This window comes from Anas platyrhynchos, chromosome 5 (genome assembly GCF_047663525.1).
Source record: "Anas platyrhynchos isolate ZD024472 breed Pekin duck chromosome 5, IASCAAS_PekinDuck_T2T, whole genome shotgun sequence".
NCBI classification, from domain to species: domain Eukaryota; kingdom Metazoa; phylum Chordata; class Aves; order Anseriformes; family Anatidae; genus Anas; species Anas platyrhynchos.
Window position 1 is genome coordinate 21,799,078 of NC_092591.1, and position 23,185 is coordinate 21,822,262.

Sequence of the window (23,185 nt, forward strand, 5' to 3'; positions counted from 1 at the left end):
TCTACAGCTTCTTCTTGAAGGTAAAATGGCTGTGTTTTGCCTTCAAATGCTGAGCAAAGTTTGATGATGATGATGATGATTTTATTTTCAACTACAGTTCTGTCTTTTGTCTGCAGTCACAACAACCCACCTTCCAGAGTACTATTATTTTACACACTGAGGTGGTCTTGGGAGGCAAGGAGTTGGGTGTGGTATGAGGTAGGGCCCACTGTCAAGTTGAATTTATGTCACTGCAAAGGAAAGAATTAAGATTCATAGAATAAAAGAAAGGAGAGCAAACATGAACATGATTTGGTAATCTAGTGTTTAGACACTCCTGTGGGATATTTGTTTCACAGACTACTTTTCACCTTTAAAGAGTTGGAACTTCCCATAAGCCTTTAGGAAATAAAAACTCAGCAACATCCAGGGGTTTGGGAAGAACATTTTATTGCTAAGCATATCTTTAAACAAAATGCAAATAAGAAAAGAAAAAGAATCAAAAAGGAAGAGGAAAAAGAAGGGCAAAAAAAAAGCAATAACATCACAATAACTCAAATAAAAATTCTTACGGTTGTCCATAAAGCAACAGGGATATGGTAGAAGCCCACATACAGAAATGCACATGTTCCCAAAAACTGTCCAATAGAAACTTACACAAAAAAAGGAAAGTGTAATTTTTTTCCCCATAACTTAAAAAGTAAAGCAAAAAGGAAAGGAAGAAAGAAAGCAGGAAATCATTTCACAAGACTCCAAGACTCCAAGAACAGCAATCTTTTACAGACATCAAGATATAATCAACTTTATATAGTTTCGGCCAGTTAAGTCATCTAAAATCGTGCTTTCATACCTTTTTAAAACCTGTCTTTTTTTTTTCTTTTTAGTATAAAAAATAAAAAAGGAAAAAAAAGCTCAACCTCTCACGCACACGCACCACACACACGCACACATACACACACTGAAAATATTCGTTAACATGAAAGCATCTTCTCTAAATGTTTGAGAAGGCTGTTTTTCTTTTTTAATTTAAGTTCCCATGTGTGTGTGTGTATTTGATGACACTTCTTCAAAGTCAAATATTCATGCGACTTATAAACACCAGCAAGAGTAGATTTCTAAACCTAAACAGCTGATTAGTTTTCATCTGTATACAGAAAAAGTGTACATTTCTGATATTCCAGAGTTCTCAATCCATCTTGGCTTTTGTTGTTCTCCTCTCTGTCTCTCTCTCCCTCATTTGCTTTTTTTGCACATGATAAGCATAGCCATCAAACCACCTGGCTATTGTTCTGTACAGTAAGATAATCCTTTTCACAGTAACTGGGAAAATGTGGAAACCAACCAACCAAGTTAAAACACGTAAATAAAAACAAAAGATGTTCCCAATTTAACCATAAAACAGTATATACACCTTCAGGGTATCCATATAGAAATTATACTTGCAAAAAAAATAGTAGTAAAATATGTAAACAAAATTTCAGATTTTTTTTTTGACACAGGTAACTGTGACAAAGCTAAAACACACACTCTCTTCACATTTTGTTTGCTTCTGTTGTCTGTTTCTTTTTACTTTGTTCTTCAAGAACATTTTCATTCCACGTTAAGACCATAACAGAACTTCTGTTCCAGTCGTCCCATCAAACATACCATGATAAATATATCTGTGTGTATATATATATATTATATTATTAAATTCCTTTTTCTGTATTATTTTGTGTGTCACAGCAGCTTTATTTTCTTTTATATAAAAGAGAAGGAAAAGGGAGAACAGGGCAAATGGAAAGACAGAGATGATCTGAAATGTCAAGCTACAAAATTAAAATATTACATATGAAAAACAGTTTCATGTCAAAAAAAACACTATGCATTTTTGCATTCTTTTACAAGTGTTTAGCTTTTCTGACATTTTATGTGTCTTGTCACAAGTTGAACTCCAGTGGTGTCTTTCTGATATCTTTATTAAACTGATTTATTATTGTTTTTGCATGCACTGCAATCAGTCACAGAACCAGAACCCGGACGAAGGCTCCTTTATTTTTGCATGGTATACTCAGCTGAGAATGGCTAACCATTTTTAAGCATTCTTTTTTTGAATCTTCAAATCCTTTTAACCATAGTTTGGCTGTGCTAATGCATACTAAATGATATTCCCAAATAAAGCCAATGATTCTGATCAGAACAGACCCAAAAACATCTATTCTTCAGTTCAATTGCAAATACTGGAGCCAGATCCAAGGGAACCAGCTTTCCATGACAATTTTCTTCATCACCACCCATCACACACTTCACTGCGTTGTTAGCAACTTACTGCAAGACGACGGATTCTAGAGACAACACAACCAGATATGCAGAGTAAACACCATGGGTAGCTTTTGAGTTCATATATGGCAATAGTCTCTTTTTATTTATTATGGATTTTTTTTTCTCCGAGATTTCTTCTCAACTCGTGTCCTGGTTCATGCTCCCTCCCCCCTCCCAAATAGTCCTCTTCACCCTTTCCTCCCACACCCAGAAGTAAACCAAATAAAAAAAAAAAAAAAGGCAAAAAAAAAAAAAAAGCAACCCAAGAAACCAAACCAAACCAAAATCCAACAATCTCCAAAATCATTTATTCCCCTCCTCCAATCTCGAAAAATTATATGTATGCTGGACACGGCCAGATCAGTTTGTTCAATATTTTTTGTTGTTTAATAATGTTTGCATTTTTTTTTCTTTTTCCTTCCTTTTTTTTTTTTTTTTTTTTTTTAATAAGTAAACTGAAAAATTATTGATACAGTCAGGGATCACGAACATTGTTAAAGACTCACTTGGAGATATGAAACAAGTAAGCCATGAAGTCTTCTAACTTTGCAGAAAGTTCAGCGGAGGAGGAGATTTGGAGACGTCCGAGTTCACTAACAGGGCAGAGCTGTATGCGCCATCTCCAGAACGCTAAGTGTGCTTTATAATACATTAGGGCAGAGTTTGCTGACTCCAAGTGATGACTGAGACATTAACAGTCACTGCTGAATTTTTTTTTCCCAATACTTTTTCCCACAAACGATATCTCCCAATCTCGTTCGCTGAAATGGTTCTGATATTTCAGTTAAATCTCATTAAGTATTTATATATTTATATATAAATAAGTATTCTTTTTTACACATAATACTCTTTGTCCTTATTTTTCTGTTTCTTGTGGCCACTCTTTGAACTCTGCTGCTTCTCCTTCACGAGTGTGCCGTTGCTCTGGGCTGAGTTGCTGATGTAGTTCCGCGTCTCGTCCACCTGATAGGACCCCTCGTCCCTGTTCCTGTACTTGTACATGGCATACAGGAGGATGAGGATGCAGAGGGCAGCAGCAGCCACAATGCCGACGACCATCCCCGTTGTGCTGCTCGACTCGCGGACCACCTCTGAGGCCCCCGGAACCCGTCTGATTCCCGGCTCCGTGGGGTTTGCTGTGGGCACATTACGGAACATGGGGGAAGTGATTAGCGGGCTCTTCAGCTTTGTGCTGTCTAGCTCATAGGCAGTGGGCAACGGAAGCAAGACTATGTCAGGCTGGGGTTTGAGCTCACGGTTATTCATTTTGCCGGCTGGCAATTTGGGCACCATCCCAGTCGAGGACGAAGCTGTGGAGCGGATCAGCTCAGGGGACAAAGACGTGGTAGTAGTCCTACCAGTTTCGGAGACTTTGTTAGGTCTAAAGTCCTTGGATTCCCACTTGGGTGCGTGTGCTTTGTAGCCACCTTCGAAGATTGAAGTGGAAAGACTCTTATCTGTTACCAAGGAGAAGGTGGTGTAAAAATCTTCATCATCAGTAGGGGGTAGGTTAGAGTCAAAGGTTTCCCCTGAGCCATACCCAGATATCACCAAGCCATCATCATCACAACCATCGCTGCCTTGGTCCGACAAGCAAGGTAACCCCGCCTCAGAGGTCATGGACAGGGAATCTTTGGTGGTCTCAATAATGGTGAGGAGGGGGCGAAAGGTAGGGGGAAGTGTAATGAAAGGTGCACGAGTAGCAATAGGAGGGATATCTAAAGGGTCTTCTACAAGTAGAGGGACAACTAATTCACCTCCTGGGATGGAAAAGAGAAAAAAGAGAAGATTAGTACATTTTACTGATACAATGCACCATTTTCAATTCACTTAACTCAAGGGCAGTATGAGGATTTGGGCATTACAAAAAAGTGTCAGGGATTAGACTTGCTGCCCAGCTACACTACGAACATAATTTTCTGGGGGATCCTTTTATTCTTCCTTCCCATCCTGCGTCTGACATTGATAAACTGCATGTTCCACTTCCTTTCTCTTTTAGCCTATGCTAGGTTCATATAGCAAACTGCTCTGAATTTTTGGGGGACCCAATTTTTTGCTTTTGAAGATACTCTCAAGTGACTCTGTGGGCACAAATTTTTGGCAGTGATCTTTCATAGGCAATTGGTTACAAGACTTTTAATATGAACCATTTCAGATTTCTATACAGCAATATTCTCTCAGAGGGATTTTACCGCTCATCTTTTCAGTTTTTCCCCGCCGATTCTTTTCATTGAAGACAACACTGTTATTTCTTTGCTATTCAAGCCTGCTTTCCTTCTGTAGCAGTTTCTAAAGCCTTTCCACAAGGCCTTTCTCATTCATCCATTTCTTCGATTTTTTTCTGTTTTTTAAATTGTGTGAAGGTTCATGAAAGTGAGGGATGGAATAAGAACCAAGTACTTACTGGGGTCCATGAAGGTACAGAGCTCTGCTCAAAGATGGTTCATTTCTTTTTAATCTTTCTTTATCATTCTGTTCTATGTTAGACATGTCCCTTGCCTGTCATCTTCTTGGGCTGCTAATGCCATTTCGTTTTGACATTCTCTTCTTCTTGATATTCTTTTAGTATGATTTGATTAGAAATTAAGATAGACGTAATTGCGATTAAGGATCTAACTCTCTGAAGACCCAAATTAGTACTTAGTACCTGCATTGCAGAAGTTACCTCACAGCTGCTGTTACTTCTTGATCCACAGATAGCTGTGATCAGTGCTACTTTTTCCTAGCATGGTGGCTAAGTGCCTACAGGGGACTAAAAATGAGGCAGGCTTATAGTGTACTACCAAAGTACAGGAAAGCTACAGCTACAACTTCTATACCTTAACAGAGTACAGCTGAAGCAAGAAAACCGAGGTGTCATTTCTAAGATTTGGTTGCTGTGCTGCAACGGTGCTACTCCTAGTGTAGTAGTTTTGATTTGTCAATACATTCTAATATGACTGTGTTTCTGCTTTTCAGCCTATGAGTAATTAACACTCCAGTGTTATAGTCCAATGTGGAGGCTTAATTAATTCCTTTAATTCACTGAGTTCAGATAATATAGTCTTCCGCTAGCATACAGGCTGCTGACACATTTTTGGGCATGCCATATTGCTTTTGAAAGTTTGTGTATAAATTTTCCCTTGCTCATTTTTATTTGGTTAGCCACTTAAGCTAGTTGATCTAAATATAAACTGAAGATTTTATCTGACACCATGAATAGTCTTCCAGATCTGTTGGAAGGAGTGCAACTCACTATGAAGTATTCCTAATGCATAGGAAAATTTTAATTTATATTCACTGTTGCTTAAGGAAAGAGATGCAAAAGGGGTTTTAGATTCTAAAAAAATAAATGTCTTTTACTTATGTATTAGCAATAACTAATGAACAGTCTTGGCATTGTTATGGCAAGAGGGTCAAGGCATGTTTTGGCATTAGGGTTAAGTTTTTGCTCTCTTCTACCTGCACTATGTATTACATGAACTTGTTTTCTTCCCATTGAATACTGCCTGAAATGTCCGTGGAATTTTTGTAAAGAATAAAATCAAAATGTTTTAAATATATTTGGAGAACAATATGTTTGAACAAATCACATATTGAAAACAGCAATATACTGAAAAGGTATTTAACAGTTTGATTAAATCTAGATAGCAGAACTAGCAGTATGGCTTATTCTTATCCTTAATGAGAAACTAAGCGCTGACAGTTTAATCAATTGGAACCGTTATATTTAACTCGTAGGTACTAGGGTAGAAATGAGGCCAAAATGAGGAATGTGGCACTTCTCTTAACGTATTTTTATGTTAAGTGATTTTTAAATTAAGATACAAAGGGCCAGTTGGAATATGCTGTTTAGTTTTCTGGGCTTCCTTAGCATGTTCATGCCAAGTCTCTTACTGAAGATATGAAGAAGAAATAAGTATCATATGTGTATCAAAAAATATGGAAAAAGCTAAAAGTGTAGTCTGCCAAGTGACTGCACGGCATTTTGTGTTTGTGTATCTGAGCTGTTTCTGTGCAATGCAGAAACTGGAGCATGTAATATGATTTCGATATGTATAGAAGCCCTATCCATGTTTAAAATAGGGCATCTATAGCCTAAGTAAGGTGGTCTCAGGACAAACTTGGAGTACACCTCAGAAGGAAATACCATCTGTGAGTCTGCAAAAAAAGGAAGAAAAAAAAAAGAAAAGAATTTAAGTGCACATTAAACCAAGTTGCATGCATGGGGAATTTAAGTTTCAAAAAGATGGGGATAGATAGTGTCCCTTTAATTTTTTTTTTTTTTTTTTTTTTTTTTTTTTTAAGATCAGAGTTTTGCTGTTAAACAACAGTATTCATCTGTGAATTCCATGGACCATCTGTGACATCAATTGGAAAAAAAGTCAGTTTGGCAGCTTTTAATCGTTTGTCTAAAGCTTTGAAGCGCCTCTGTTATTAAAATCTATTATCCTAGCACATGGCATCAGTATGCAGTATGCTACCCACTGGGGCAATATTTTGGGCAGTTTTCTTCTAAAGAGGATTTTTTTTTTGTCCTATTTGTAATTAGTTTCATTGGAGGAACCTGAAACATATCACATTTGAAAAAAAAACCAACACATTCTTTCACCCCAGCAAGCCTTGCCTTAAAAACAGGTAATAGTTCTCCATTTTTTGTTGCTGTTGAGGCCTTGAGTCAATGATCAAGACTACTGCAACTATAAAATCATCGTGGTCTTCCTGAAATGTCAAAGAACTTTGCTTGAGTTGCTATGTTAAATAAGGCTTCGCAAAAGTGATGGAGAGCAGATCAGAATTTTTTGATTCCGGCAAGTCTGGTTGGGAATGAGTTTTGTGGAGTTTTACTCTCACTTTGGATGCAAGAAGAGAAATGATTTTCATACCACGAAGGCTGGATTAACTTTGACTTCCCCTACAATTAATCTCATCTCTAGTTTTAGTCCAAAGTGCCAAATGAGCCATTCTATGCTTGCCTGTACACTAAAGAAACAGACTGTTAAAGGTCCTTCCTTATGAATCACTTCTCTATTAAAGAATTCATTTGTTACTTTTATTTAAAATAAATAAAAATAAATACTTTAGGGGAGTAACAGGTAGCTGGCTTTAAGGATGGTAGTGATGCTTTGAATGTTTGATTTTTCTGTCTGAAAGAAGCTGTAAGACTGAAAAAAAAGCCATGTGGGAGAAGGTAACTCAGAAAAAAAGCACTCTAAATGTCAAATGTGACCTCAGTTTTATTGGCATATTAGGCATCTATTCAAAACACACAGCAAGATAGAAGTTATATGTCTAATAGTATGCATGCACAATGAATACTTCTTGGGATATGTGATTTATAGAGGAGTTAAAACATCCTTTAAAATGACATGATAAAAATGCCACTCAGTCTGAAAGAAAAGTGTTACTTAAGGATGACAGGAAATGTAAATTCTGAAAAGCTCCCAGGAATGTGTGAGAAACATGAACATAATATCTATAGAGGGGAGCAAGTGCAAATTTTTGTACCATCCCTCGAAACAACTGTGTTACTGCTACTACATTTCTACTTATAAGAAACACAAGAGGGAGTCTGATGACAGGCAGATGATAAGTGTGCATGTAGTGGGGACCATCTTTCACAAAATGACAGCTGAGACAGCAGGAAGCTGCATGTAGCTTGTGGTCCTTTGATGGAGAAGTGGTGCCTCTTGCCCAGGGCTCCACATTGCTTTAAAGGTAAGCTCTGAAGGCTTTAAAAGACAAAGTGCAATGCCATTGCCAAGTCTCTTTGTACACGAGTGTCGGATCCTGAAAGGTTCACTGTGAAAGACAAGTGCTTTAAAGACTTGGATCTCTGGAAAAAGCTAAGGAGGAGCCTCTGAAAATCCATGGCTTTTCAGCTGGGAAGGGAAATACATTTCAGGCAGGTTTCCTATTTTCATATTACTATCTGAAGTTTTGTTTTTCTCATAGTATCTCCAAGCTTCTCAATGACTAAATTCATGCCTTGCAGTCTTGAATAAAGCTAACAGTTTCAATTTCTGAAGTGCTTTGTGCTTAAAACAAAATGAGAAGATTGCCACCCAGTTGTTTCAAAACAAGTATTTGTATGAGACTTTGATTCTGTCTGTGGATGGTATGGACTGTTTCCTGGTAGTTACAGGTTTCTTTCCTTCATTTGTTCTGCTGGCTGCTGAGCACCAGTTACCAGTGTTAAGTGGTATGCTATCAGGATTACTTTAGAAATGCAAGGATTTCACAAAGACTTCCCAGATTTGTGCTTTCTCTCCCAAGCAGGGTTCCCAAAAAGCATGGTTCCCAAAAAGAAATATGTTTTTTAAAAAGCTTCTGTTGACAAGAATTAAATGGAAGGGAAACTGATAAAACGGTTTCCTCTACAGTGATACAGATACAAAACTAGTTTGCCCATCAGCAGTACAATTGCAAAATAAAATAAAATACTGAAAAGCAAACTAGCAGCAGCACTGTGAGGTCTGTGACGTGGGAAACTTTGTACCAAGCAGCCCCATGCTCTGCTTGGCCTTCTCATTTTATGAAACAAACACAGTATGTATATTCCTTAAAAGTTATCCCTTTAATTTAGTCCATATACTGTTTTAATAGAGTTGTGCATTTATTTAAAATACCAAGATCAGTGGGGATATAAAAGGTCTACTTTAGCCTTGAAGCTGCCCTGCTTTTAGCTGTATGAGTATATTTATAGATACATAATTCATACCTCTGGGGCTGATCTCCAGTAAGTTCTCTGCCACTGGAAAACACAGAGTATTAAAAATTTAATAGAAGCCTTATGAACTCTGAGGCTGCTGTGGGCGAGTCATGAATGCAGAGGGCACCCAAAAAAAAAAAAGAAAAAAAAAAAGCTGCCAGCTTTCATCTTCACAGCCACGTCTACTTCACTGGAGTCTCAGGCAGCAAACTGATAGAGGACAATAGGAGCACAAAGATGAAGCCTGGAAGATTCGCCTTATGGTGACCATAAGAGACACACCCTTATCATCTATCTTTTCCAGCTTTTTTTGAAGAGATTTTAAAGGACATCCAAACTCTGCAACTAAAGTTTGTCATTTGCATTATATTCTTATGCTGTTCCTCTGAAGTTTGATTCCATTTTTAGTATGAAATAGTTGCCACAGAAAATAATTCCTTGCCTTTTCCCCCTCTGTATCAATGCAGTAACAGTGCCAATAATTCCTTATTAAATGACTGAGTTCATAAAGTTCTGTCTAATGGTGTTTTACTTAATTCTCCTTTGAGTCCTCTGAGGATGAGAAGGGGAAAATATTCACAGGAAAAAATGATGCTAACATGAAGCCTAGTAGATGAACATTCTTAATATTTTCTACTCTTTGCAGTCTGATTTAATTGCAATTGACAGTGAGTAGCAGAGAGAAAAATATCTTTCCCACAATGGAATACTGCAGCATTTCATCTCAAATATCTCATTTTCCTTTTGGAGAATATAGTGTGTTCAAAGTGATTAGATAAAACAGTACTTCTTGTGGTGGAGTTGGTTGAGCAGCATTTCTTAAGCCCACAAAACTACATTAAAAGATGTTAGTTATCACATTACTCAGGGCTCATGAGCAACAGGAAGGTACAGACTTTGAGAAGTCACGAATCCCATGTTAATGCTGGGCTGTGGTTCATTGCTGCACGTTCTTGGTCATCTTCATGCAGTTTCAGTGAAACAGGTGTCAATACTTTCCAGAAAGGACCTGGCATTGTGTTTGCAGGCAGGGTTCTAGAGCAAAAACAAGTATTTTGGTACCAGAGACTGAGCTGCTTTGAGCCACCTGAAACATACCCTTTTCCATCTCCCATCATGATTTTAAACTCTTATGATTAATTGGTGACAGCTTCCTATTCAGTGTGATGATTTGTTCTGTTTTCAGCATCAGTTGTTCAGGGGACTTGACAGTTGAACCTGAGATACCTACTAAGTAGTTAGTACAGCACTGCCGTACAGGAAAGCTGGAAACATGCAATGCTTGTAAGGGAATACAACTTTTTATTTTATCAACAACTCACTTTCTTTTTTTTTTTATTTTTTAAAGAAATCAACACAAACCTTGTTTGAATTTTTTGAAGGCCAGAACGTGAGTTTCAATAGGAAAGTGTCTGCCACATGTAGGATTTCTGGAAGATACTGGCAAGCCTGATACTAGTCATAAAAAGATGGGTATGTTTCCTTGGTAAGAGTGCACTTGAGAGTATCATTTAGACAGGATATCAAGCAGATAATCAGCAATCAAGAAAATTAATAGAAATAAAACGCTTTCATTAGAACAAAGTAGGAATGACGTAGATCTGCAATAAGAAGACCCTGAGAGCTACTGAAACGCTACAGAGGTCTCGTCATTTTTTACTTGAAGGAGGCTACAACACCAGGCTACATACAAAGTAGCATCAAAGAAAGTAACACTACTGGTGGTTCATTTTGGGAAAGGGGAAAGAAAGCTAGACAGAGATAGACCAATAAAAAATATGAGCAAACTACCACAGACTTCTTCACCCCCTCCTATGCAGAACACAATCCAGTAATTGACAATACACAAAAAGCACATAACATAAAAGCAAATACAAACTGATTCAAAAAAAAAAAAAGTGAATTTATATACTTTTCCCAAAACAAAACCATATACTAGAAAATAAAAATGCCACAACGACAAGATCAGAGAAAGGAAAAACATAAGTCATTCACTTTATCAGCTAAAGAAAGATTAAAACCTACAAGAACTGAAAAAAAATTATGAAATAATAATAAAAAATATTTTAAAAAAGTAATCAAAAATACATAAAAATATTTAGAAAGCATACCACATTGATTTCATAACAGTCAACTTACATCAACAAATTGCCCGCATGTTTTTTGGCATGAAAGGAAAAATTTACAAAAGAAAGTTGTGTAAGAATGCTCTTGGACAAGTAGCATTGCCACATTCTTGTAACTTGCTTTGTTTTGTTGTTGTTTCTTAAAAACTTTTTTAGCAAAATGTGTATTATTTCTTTTTAAATATAATTGTTTTACAACAAAGGGCGATACAGGGAGGCAACAACACATACATCCACACCACATAACATGAAAAGAAAAAAATCTTGCACCTTAACAAATCCAAACTTTTTTTTTTCTGCTGTTTTTGGTTGTATTTTTTTTTATCTTATGTAAAGTTGTTAGCATATTACAGTTGAAAAATCCTGTACATTTTATAGAATTTACTCTGCTTGTTTGCATATCTACATATATAATTTTTTTTTTTTTGAAAAGCAAAGTTTTCTATTTTTTGCCTTTTTGGTCAATTTGATATATATTTTTTAAAACATTTTCTTTTTTTTTTCTATAATTTTTGTGTGTGTGTGTTTTAAGGAATGAATGACTGCACATAAAAATTTAACAATGCTAAAGAAAGGGGGTGGTAGAGGGGAATTTATGGGAAGAAAAAATGCCTAGGGTGGATGGAGTGGGAGTGTAAAAATCTATGAGTGTACTACACAGGAGATGAAGATGATGGGAGTGAATGTGTAAGTCAGTTGCCATGTCCATGTAAGGGCGGTACGGAGTGATCTAGCAGCATTAGAGCTTCTGGCTGTAAGGAAGGGATGGGCAATATACAAAAACAAATGAGCATATTCATGCCCATCAACAAAAAGAAAGAACAGAACTCTAACATTGACAATCTCACAAACCCTAAGCTGCAACTTCTTCAACATGCAAGTTACAAAAAATTAATAATTATAGTATTATTATTTACATTTTCATTAAAGGTTCTCAAATTATAAAAGCATTTTAAACTTTTCCCTACTAAAAATAGCAGTAAAATACATAAACTAATAATAATAATAATAATAATAATAATAATAATAATAATAATAATAATAACCAGAGAATAAAACAAAAAGAAAACAAGGAAACTAGTTTTATGCATTGGAATTAGAACAACTTCATCTGTAGCTACCCACAGCTTCCTTCTTCTAAGAATCATCTCTTCTGAAGTCCATCAAATTAATATCAGTACTCTCAATAATTTGAGACAATCATATCTTGAGCACATCAAATCCCTGTTTCAAATGTAATGATGGTGTTGGCACACCCCTTCCCCACTTTCAAATTAGACTGCTTTTATATTCAGATTCTCTGGAGAATCTCAAAAATACAGCTGTGGGATTCTGCCAGTGAAGTAGTTCTTTATTTAAAGAGGGAAGTAGAGGGAAAAATAGCAGAAAACAATTCATAACTCTTTTGTTTTGTTTGTTTCTTTTTCATTATTAGATTGGAACAAACCAAATCTAAGATAGAAATTCAACCATTGAAAAGAAATACATCAAAATATAGCTATGTAGAGATATACTAAAAAAAAAAGCAAAAATGAAAAAGTGCTTTGTTCCCAACAAGAAGGGAAGATAAGGACAATTGTGGTTTTTTTTTTTTTTTTAATTTTATTTTTAAAGAAAATGTATTCCACACACTTTCAAATATGAACAAACCGGATGCACACATTGAAAAGGAACAGACAAAGCAGTCTAGGGACACTTTCATCATTTGGATATTTTTTTCCCTTAAGAATTCTCTTCCCTTCCCTCCCTCTCTCATTTAAATTTGTTTTCAATTGTTGGCAAAAAACCCCACCACCCTCCGGTGTTGCTTTTTTTTTTAATACATCTTTTTTTTTTTATTCACTTCTTTTTAAAATAAACATGGAGAGGAAAAAAAAAAAGGACGTGCAGTCTGGATGTACGTCATAAATAGACATAGAAAAAGATAGAAGAAATTGGCTGAGATCGACAAATGGGTTATATAATAGCTTAATTTTACTGTAGGATGTTAATAATAATGCATGCTTAAAGTAAGTTGCATTTAGGGAAAGTAGAAAAACAGAACAGCAAGCAAGGAGTGGGGTGGGTGGAGGAGAGGGGCTGGCGGGCAGGGGGGGGATCATTCCATGCCTCTCCAGAAGGGGCAAAGCACATTCCAGCGGGTTCTCTGCATTTCTAGGAGAGGTCAGAAGGGAAAAGGGTAAGGAGAAGTCATAAACTGTACTGGGACGTAGTTTGCGTCCTGACTATTATCTTGTATTTCTATTAAATGCACAGAACACGTAGAACCCCAACCACTTGCCCTTAAACTGGACCTAATTCTCTAGTGTATTCCCAAAATGGGTGGGTATTTTTTAACCCAGACCGGGCTTATTACCTCTAAGTGCTGATCAGCTTGAGTAAAGGGTGGAAAATTAATTAATTATATTAATTCTCATAAATGTACTCTACTATACTGGAAACTGCTATTGCTGTAGTGAACATTTGTTCATGTTGGTGAGCAGTTATTCAGACATGCTGTACATGACCACTTCTGGGAGCCCACCACTGCCACAATACGATAGCAGAATTAAGGTCAGCTGAGCTACTTACTGAGGTAAGCATCAGTTTGGTGTGAACTGTCTGAAAGAACAAACCTGTCACTGGTGTAAGTGACAACTCAAAGTTGTAAACAATACAGTTAGTAGAATTTGGTAATAAGACCATATAATTTTGCATAGGCAAACCTTCCAATGTTACCATTAAAACTGAGAGACTAGTTCCTCCTATGCTGCAAAAGAATTTACAGTTCAAGAAGATATTGTCACTCGGTCCTATCAGTTACTTAAACTGCATGCCAAATACTCTTTGTTTTAGATGGGTCCTCAGATTCCTCTGAATTCTCCAGGTTTCATGTGATGTCCATATTCTTCTTGAATGAAGACCTCACATCAGAGTCCTTCTAAAAAGGAACTCAAGGTCCCAGCCTGTTTTTCTTAACATTTTAGGAATGGGAAAACATTATATATAAAGCTTTGAACCCTGTTCATGCTGAATCTCTCCATGAGGTATGAAAAATGTACTGTAAGCACTGCATGTACCCTAGGTTTCCATCAGGAATGCCAACATTTTTGCTTCATAACCATTCTTAAAGGTCATGCTACCACCAGTCAGTGGAAGTGGGTGACAATCTTGAATTTCTGGTGTAAATGGGACTATCCACCTTGAAAACATTGTCAGTAGCTCTTCTGTATAAATTTGATAAAAACAACAGGTAGGATGTTTTAGTACTTATTAACATGAGGGGAAACAGTACCTCTAAACCACTGAGAGTTCAGTATTAATTCTGGGGAACGCTGAATAAGAATAAATGACTAAAAAAAAAAAATAGCCCAGTTTGTTCTTAGATACATTACTGAAAAGTGTCTAGTTCCGAGAGGAGTTATATGAGAAGACCCTCAGCTCCTACTTCAGAAGTGATGAGGTTGTGCTGAATACTAGCACAGTGCTTCCATAGCTGGAATGTACTATGCCTGTGCTGGAGGACTGCACTGGAACTATCTACTACATCCCTCCAGAAAGCATGTTAGAAAGGGAAGTTGTTCAACCAAGGAAGAGAAAACCTGGTCAGGGTAGTCTCAGGGACAGAACGTGCAGGTTACAGGAAGCAAAATATTGGCCTACATAGGATATTTTTGGGCATTCATTTGAGGATCAGAAAGGACTGACTATGAATAGAAAACAATGACAGAAGTGAAGCCTTTGCAGACCTCATTGGAAATTTTTATTTGGTCACATTTCAAGGTTAGTGTCCCTGGACACCACTCCCTACCAGGATTCTCAGCTTCTGGTTTAATTGCACTTAGGAAGTTTCACAATGAGGCATTTAAGCTTTGAATTTTAATCAGTATCTGTCGTGACTTGCAGCTGGATTTTCAGAGCAGTGAAATGTCCCCCTTCAGCACATTAGCACTGAGTGTCTTCTCTTTGATGCAAAACAGACCGGAAGGCATGGGGTCTGGTTGCCAACTGTGAAGTCTATGTCAGGCCACTTAAGTAAATACTTATGCCCTATTTGACAACAGATGCCTAACTCATTGCGTGAGGGCCTGGAAAAGCCTTCTACTGCCTGAAAGATCAAAAGGACTAAAGAACCACAACTGGGGCCAGACACACTTAAAGAGATGACAAGATTTTGAGACGGAAATCTTGATGTTTGTTAGGCTCTAAAGACGATTTAAGAGTGCTAAGCAATTATTTCCCCACTTGGTCAATGCATAGGTGCTTGAACAGAAAAAGCATGTTTTGGAAAATCTGGGCCCAGCAATTACTACTAATTACAGAAAAAATCTCCCAAGTCTTTTCAAAATCTAGCTCTTACTAGCCAAAAGTTGATGTTCTAATTTGAGAACTGGAAGCCAAATGTTCCCACATGAAGCTACACAGACAATATGTTATTACTTAACATTTACAAATTATTCCCCCCCAAAAAACAAAGATTAAAAAAGTATAGCCATTGCAGCCTTTTTGTACTTTCAAACCTTCAGGCAGACAGGACTAGGAAGAGAGGAAGCTATGCTATCAAGGCTCACAGACTGTCTTGAAAGATTGGGCCACATGGCCAAATGTTTCAAATGAAAAATTCTACATTTAAAAAAAAAAAGAAGGTATTTTTTCAAAAAGTCCCTTGTTCATCAGGCTTAATTATACAGTTATATTTTCTCACTTTTTGTTTTTAAGTTGCATTTTGAAAGGATTCTGCTGAAGGCAATGAATATTTCTCCATGTTACAGAGCATGATTATAGATGGTAAATTAGGATCTGCATTACTGTCTCTGGGTTCAGGCTAACATCTAGAACTGCAGTATCTTCTACCACTCTAGTCTTCAGGCTCCATCTCTTCCCTAACACAATGAAAACTACATTATTTGAGTACTGTGCACTGCAACACAACCCTATCAAAATACCTCATTAACAACTAACAGTACCAGCTGCTTCTTACCTAGCTGTCCAGCAACACTGTCAATACACTACAAATATCCAGGATTCCTATAAGCAGGAAATAATATGATCATAAGTTTTTCCTTATTCGGGGTATTTTCCTTTCTTTCTGTATTTTTTATATTCAGCAATTGCAAAAATAGGATGAGGCCAGAATATTTATTTATTTATTGTACTTTGACCTAATTAGAATGGGACCCAAGACAGTGGAAAACAGTAATATGCATTTCACCACTGTGTAATCCAGCCTTCCAAACTGCTGTTACCTTTGTGAATTTACTTTGTACACAAGGCAGCACCCTCTTTGGGTCACTTAAAGCCATATGCTTTGAGAAAGGATGCTAATGACATACTCCTAAGCAGCTGATACTATCAAAACATTACTTAAAACAAATAGAGAATTCCCATCGAACTGAAAGTGTTCACTTTTCTGTAAAACGTTTACAGAAATAGGGCCTTGTTAGCTATACACCTGCTTTTAGCTTCAAGAGGTGTTGGCAGCAGTTTCTTCTCTGGCTAGAATATTTTGGTAGCAGAAATATACGATAAATAGATAAGGGGAAAAAAGCTCTGCAAAAAATCCACACCTCATTTCTGTACATCAAGGAAGAGAAGAATCTTCCCAATTTCCAATGATTTCTCCATAAAAGAATACAAACACAAACGGAGACTGTTTAAGAATGCTCTGTAGCTGTTTAAAAATTAGTGAATTTACCACTTCCTAATATAAACACTAGAAATGCTAGATCTATTAAAGTTAATCATATTAAGGATCTAATTAGCCTAATATTCTATCTCTAACAGACTGAAAAGTGATTTAGTGAAGAATATAAGAACAAGGAATGTATACAGCAGTGCTTCCCACATACAGTGCTTCTTTACCTTCTGACAGTCATCCTGTTTAGGCATTTTCTGGGATGAAGGTCACAGTAAAGACCACAACAGCTACTAAGTGTGTACCCAATTTTTAACAATACGTACATGTTGACCGAAGATCCAAATAGAAACCCTAGTAGCTCTAGATGAAACATGGCTTTTCTGATCGTCCCCAACTCAGGCATTGTCAAAAAAAAAAAAAAAAAAAAAAAAAAAAAGTGATCTCATTTAAGGGGAAAATGGGAGAAAGTAGGCAGAAGAGGGGGAAGATTGTTCTCCAAGACAGGGTCCCAGTGAGAAGACAAACTCTGGGGGATTCTGGCAGGAATCTGGGAAATGGTGTTTCTAGGTGGTGCTTCCTGCTGGTAGTAACTCCCAAACTCCCATAGCAACCTGTTACTTCTTGAATGCTTTTAACCTTTCTCAGAGTAATATTTTTCAGACATAGAGCCAAACAAATGTGTAATGGACCACAAATAACAAACAATTTGTAGATTAACAGGAGTAAAATATTAATTTTTAAGGCAACTCCTCCTCCCAAATTAGACTAAAAATCCATTTGTGGGATTTTTATCTGCTATTTACACCAATGTAAATTGTAACAGAAGAGTGCCAGCTTAGCTGTCCTTAGCATTACCTAGGAAGGGAAAGTTGTATCACTTTCCTTTTACCAGTTGTTTGTACCAGCAAAATCCTCTCTCATTCTAAGCCTATAGACGCATAGGGAGCTACAGAAATAAGAAAAGTAATCTGTATTAATAATGCCTACATGGGCACCACTCACACAGTGCCATATACCATCTTGTTTGGTTTCACATGTAAGAATTAATGAGGTTTCTTTATAGCAATGAGTAGCTAGAAAACTATCGAATATGAAAACACATTTACAGGTATCGAAAGCTAAGGAAATAATAAGGCTAAACTGCCACAGCTTTGAGGGAAAAGACTTTTTCAGGTGTTTGCCATAAGCTTATTACCTTTTCACATTCTGAACCAAAGAGTTTTTTGATGCTTCCAGAGCTAAGCAGCCCATCCAATATCACTGACCTGAAAGCATTCTTTCTGTGCATCTCTACTCAACCGTCTCCTTCTCCTCTCAGAAGCAGCTGATATGTTTTTTTGAAAGACTTAAGATTGACATTTGTAATCAGCCCAGCTATGTTTTTTTTTTTCCTTTTTTTTTTTTTTCTTTTTATGTAAAGCTAAACTTATTTAATCCTGAGAGTCAGTCACATGGGAAGAAATCTTTCTAAATCCTGAGGGATTTTGCAACCACTACCAGATCCTTGTGCTGACAAACTCAGTAACAGAACTCTGTCCAATAATTTGAGTGGGAGCAGGAATAGTTTACTGTTTTTGGTCTAAACCCATACAGCAAATGTTTACTTTGTATTAATGGCATACTAAAATATCCATATGTTTTTGCTTATCTACAAACAGAAAAGAGCACAGGCATTTCAGCGTTCCTTCCTTTCTTCAGCATACACAGCCACAAAACACCTAGATAAAAATATCAGTTTGCCACAATGCTAATTAATACTGTATGAATGCCATATTCCTTTTCGGTACGTATAGCCCAAGAAATCTTACAGCGTCACACCATTTAATATTAATTTTTGGAATATATCCAGGAAACAAATCAAGGCAACACTCAAGTATGCTGGCTAAGGGCTTGGCAGGTATGTTTGAATATGAAACTTGTGTCTTAGAAAAGTTACAGGAGATAATTATGTGGAAAGATTGAAGAATTTAGGAAGTAATTTGAATGCCCAAATCCTAAAAGAGACCTGAAATGCATGTCAATGTATGGGGTGTGTGCCATACTGAGATATTTAATAAAAATAGTATCTGCTTGGCTGTCATAAAAATATTCTCCTAGGTGCCACTAAATTGCAACCACATAAAGGTCTAGATACTTCATGAATGTTGTTTTGTAGCTAACCTTACTGTTGACTCTACATTATCCTCTGTGGGAGTTGTACATGCAAGTTCAGCAATGCCTAGCATTTATTCCTATGACCCCCTCCAGTTATACATAATTACTCATAAATATATTTTCATATTTGGTCCTTTAACATTAAGTCATTTCTGGTAAACTTCAGAGATGAGCAGGAGCCATTTCCAGTGCATCATTTTTACTTACTTGGATACTAGGCTACATTCCCCATTTTTGTTCATCCCTCAGCTAGTGTAACTGTGTTACATTCTCAGGTTGTGTACGGTGTCCAGCCATAAGTGACTCAATGGAAGGAGTTTCCTCCCTTGCTTTCTGAGAGGAGGATCCAAACCACAGAGGATTCACTGTTAAAAGGTTTTTCTCACAATCAATTTAAAAACTCTTCTGATTGTGTTGTAGTGCTCCTAGTTCTGTCTTCAAGATTCCCTCTTATTTTAGTATTTCTTGTTCCTCTTACAGGCATAAATCAGTGCTGGGAAGAACCTGCATTTGCAGCTTGCATGCAGAGATCGTTCTTGTGCTTTTATCTTGGAGCTGTAAACAAAACAATGCTAAACAAAACCAGACAAAAATGTTGTCCACTTCTTCGTTAGTTGAGTAATCCAGGATCATCCCAGACACCACTTCTCTCTCCAAAAGACATTCAAGATCTAGAGATTTCACTTTCAAAGTGTCTTTAGTGAGGCAGCTGCAGCTTATTCTTGAGTATACATGGGAAACTATTACTACAGACCTTTAACGAGTACCTTTAACAATGTACACCCCAAACTAAGGAAATATTTTATAAGCTGTAGAAGAAAACAGGTACGTTAATGAATGAGAATAAACTGGGCAATCAGAAACTGTGATTAATTCCATCTAAAAACAATACATGATTTCCCTGGAAATGGTATCAAGTCAAATATTGCACTAACTGAGAAGAAACATTAAACTAGGTGTCCATTCAGCACTCTGAACATCAGTCCCTAGTTAAATCTGGAGTGAAGAGAATTTACATTGTGATGGCTGAGGAGAAGCTCTCCCCAGCAGGCTTTGAACAAGGTGCCTTCAAACCTAAACTTCTTTCACTAACAAATGTTACTGAAAAAGGCACATTATGTATATATGTATGCATATTGTCTTCTATTGAATTTGATCCCTTTTATATCCATTCCTATCCTTTATGACTCATTCAAAAGCATGCAGAAAACCTGTGATAAATCAGAGACTCAAAGCACAGCTTTCCAATGATGGATTATCCAGTGGTATTGCCCTGCTTATAAAGTTACTCTACTTTGGCTACTGGATGTCCAAGTATGTTCTTTCTTCTGTGGATTGACTTGGAATAATGTTATTCCCATATCAAAACTGAAAGAAAACAAGCAAAAAAATGGTAGTTTCCGTAATGGAAGTTAAATCTTGAAAGTGCAAAATACTACCAGGGAATTAACTAGGCAGGACAAAGCTCTGAATAATGCTGAGAAAAATGCCTAAGTGCCTATTGCTGCAGTTAAAATAAATTAGACAGGGGCTAACAGAAAATTTTGATCTGTTATTTCCCTACAAGAAGTCATTGGGACTCCAGAACTGAGGATAAGTCCTTCAAAGTCCTCTTAAGTCAAGTACAAGTCAAAATATTTCTCATAATTAATATGAGGATTCAGCCCCACAGCCATGCTGAAAAGGCTAGACCAAATTCCCTATCAGTAAAATGAGGTGATGCTCAGTACACCAAGTCTTTGTGTAATACCTGGATACCTTTGGAGGAAAAATGATATGTTACTGTTATATGCTATGAGACTGTTACTGATGAGAAGATCACTACCAAACTGACTGCTAAGAGGTTCTACTAAAATACCACTGGGAAGTGGTAGAAAATCCCAGGTAGAAATGATGATTTTGAGTAAGCTGAAATAAATACAACCACAATTCTTTGTCTGAAAAGCAAGAGAAGGGAACACCAACCTTTTGAGCAGTATGCTAGGTGTTGTTCTCTCACATCAGTTCAGAGAATGTGTGATTCTCTTCCCTTTTGATTGTGCTAATGTTTGAATGCACCACAATCCTCTTGGGACCTCAAGCAGAAGTGTTTGGAGACAGAATGGCAATGATTATCAATCTGTGCTTTGAAGTCAGTTCCACTAGGCAGCACTTGTCACTGCATCAGAAATACAATAGAGCCAAGTAATGTATGAACTATCTAGCTCTGAAACACTGCAGGGGAGCCCTTTGTAAAGTAGCTTTCAACATGTGAGCTAGTTCTGTCTATCATTTGGAAAAGACAAGAGGGGATATTACTGTGATCCAGGCATTTTGGGATGGATTTTTGGCAGGATTTTTTGTTTGTTTGTTTGTTTGTTTTTATGGGCAAGTTTAGTACTGCTGGGAAGTGCAGGAGCATAAAGAGAGAGGGTCGTTTTTGCAGATGTCTTTTTGAAAGTTCAGGATTACAGTGGTGAAAGGCTGCTGCAGGCAAGTTTGAATCCTCTTTTTCAACAGTGAATGACTGGAATAAACTCTACAGCAATTCAGGAGCCAAAGCTTTAAGCTGTTTATCAGAGGTTGCATTATAGCAAGAAAGTGGCTGAGAAGGGTATTTACTTTCTTGCACAACGAATTGGATTAAAAGAGAAACATGTCATTGCAAAAGTTAACCTTATTTAATATTGATGATAATGATCATACTTCAGAGTACTTTAGGACAGTAAAGATAATATAGCCGTGAATAAAATTGAGGAACTGGACAACAAAATTCTTCAGGCCCATTAAGACCCTAAGGGCTTTATGAACAAAATTCAGGATGACTGACTTCTGCTACTGATTAATTCTGCTCTGCACTGGCAAGCTAGGTGGCCTTGATATTCACTCTCCCTTATCTTCACGAAACAATAAGATAAAGTATATCACACTATCACAAATGTTTAATTGTTTTCTTTGAGGCATTGGTGAAGCACTAAATTGCAAATACACATATTTTTTTTAATAGAGCAGTTAATATTCATAGGCCAGTGGTGCAGGTCAGACTGCTGTTGAATCACTATTTAAAGAGATATATAGTCATACACTTAAATATGTTTTCCATGAGACTGCTTACTGTATTACCTGAAATATTTACATTTAAATTTTAAGGTCACTGGTAGAAAATCAGCTAAAAGAAGACTTTGCATAGCTATTAAACATCATGTCTCTGCTTCATGGTTTGGTAATTCACAGGAGCATAACAATCATGAATACCTGTGAAATGAAAGTTAACTGCAAACCAAGCCTAATAGGATGAAATGTTAATTAAAAGAAGCTAAAAAAAAACCAACTTATCACATTACGTCTTCCTCTGCTATGAAGTAAGACATTATGCTGTTAGATTTTAATAGGGAAGTCTATTACTTTCTCATAGACTCTAATTTCCTTTATCTGTGCAAGCCACAAAATTTTCTCATACAGATTTTTTTTTTCCCAGTAAATTTATTATTCCTTTTCATATTCTTATTACACATGATGTTCTTAAGCACAATCAAAACAGTGATGGAACTGGAAATATTGTGTTAAAAGAACAAACACTTTATTTGTGTAATTCTGCTACTGGCAAAACCTGCAAATGTGAACTTTATGAATGAATTAAAAAGCTGTTGAAATTCTAACCTTAGTGCCCTGAGGTTTACTGACATATTAGAGTAGTAGTGAACAGCACTGTTTTGAAGTTAGAAGAAAAGTTCCACAATTCAAAAGACTCATTATAAACACTTGGACATGTATGGCTCCTTCCTTGCCTTCTGCAAAAGGACACTAAGCATGAGCAGGTACGTGGACCAACAACATGCTGGAGAAAAACTGGTAGAATTCCCTGTCATTCCCAGTGCCTAAACAATGCATGCCAGTCTTTAATGGCAAATTTAAATGTTTAATGCAAGCTGTCTTCTTTTCATAACCTTCCATGGCACTGAGTTATTCATCAAAATGGAGGCATGTCAGAAGTCAAATTATCAGCTGCTCAATTTCAACTGCATGTTAAACAGGCACATGCATAAGACACTCTCCTTCTCAACACTTAATTATTTCAGGTACTCGTATTATCTCATTATTGCACATGTGGATGCCCCATGTTTTCAGACCTTTGTCTTTGGTTGTTTATTGGCTAATGAATTTATACAAGGAACTTGAAAGTGCCATTGCCACATTGTAGCTCCATCCCAATTTCATATTATTATCTTATTTTACTACCAGCTAATTTAGAAGTGGTAACAATAGTATAAAAATGTAGAAAAAGAGAACCAAGCATCAATTCAAATATATAACTACAAAGAAAGAGAAGAATTCTTT

General features: G+C 36.7%; 1 protein-coding gene across 10 annotated transcripts in view; it reads right to left on the reverse strand.

The window, feature by feature from the left end:
- Window positions 1–412: 412 nt before the first annotated feature.
- Window positions 413–23,185, reverse strand: part of NRXN3 (neurexin 3) — a 973,627-nt gene continuing 950,854 nt past the window's right edge. For 6 of the 10 annotated variants that reach the window (XM_072038404.1, XM_072038409.1, XM_072038408.1 and 3 more), the window contains one exon: window positions 413–4,040. In XM_072038404.1, the coding sequence (XP_071894505.1) occupies window positions 3,115–4,040 (926 nt within the window). In that variant the 3' untranslated portion in view covers window positions 413–3,114. The remainder of the gene's footprint in view (window positions 4,041–23,185) is intronic. The other 4 variants (XM_027458763.3, XM_027458761.3, XM_027458760.3 and 1 more) reach the window with 1 other exon arrangement.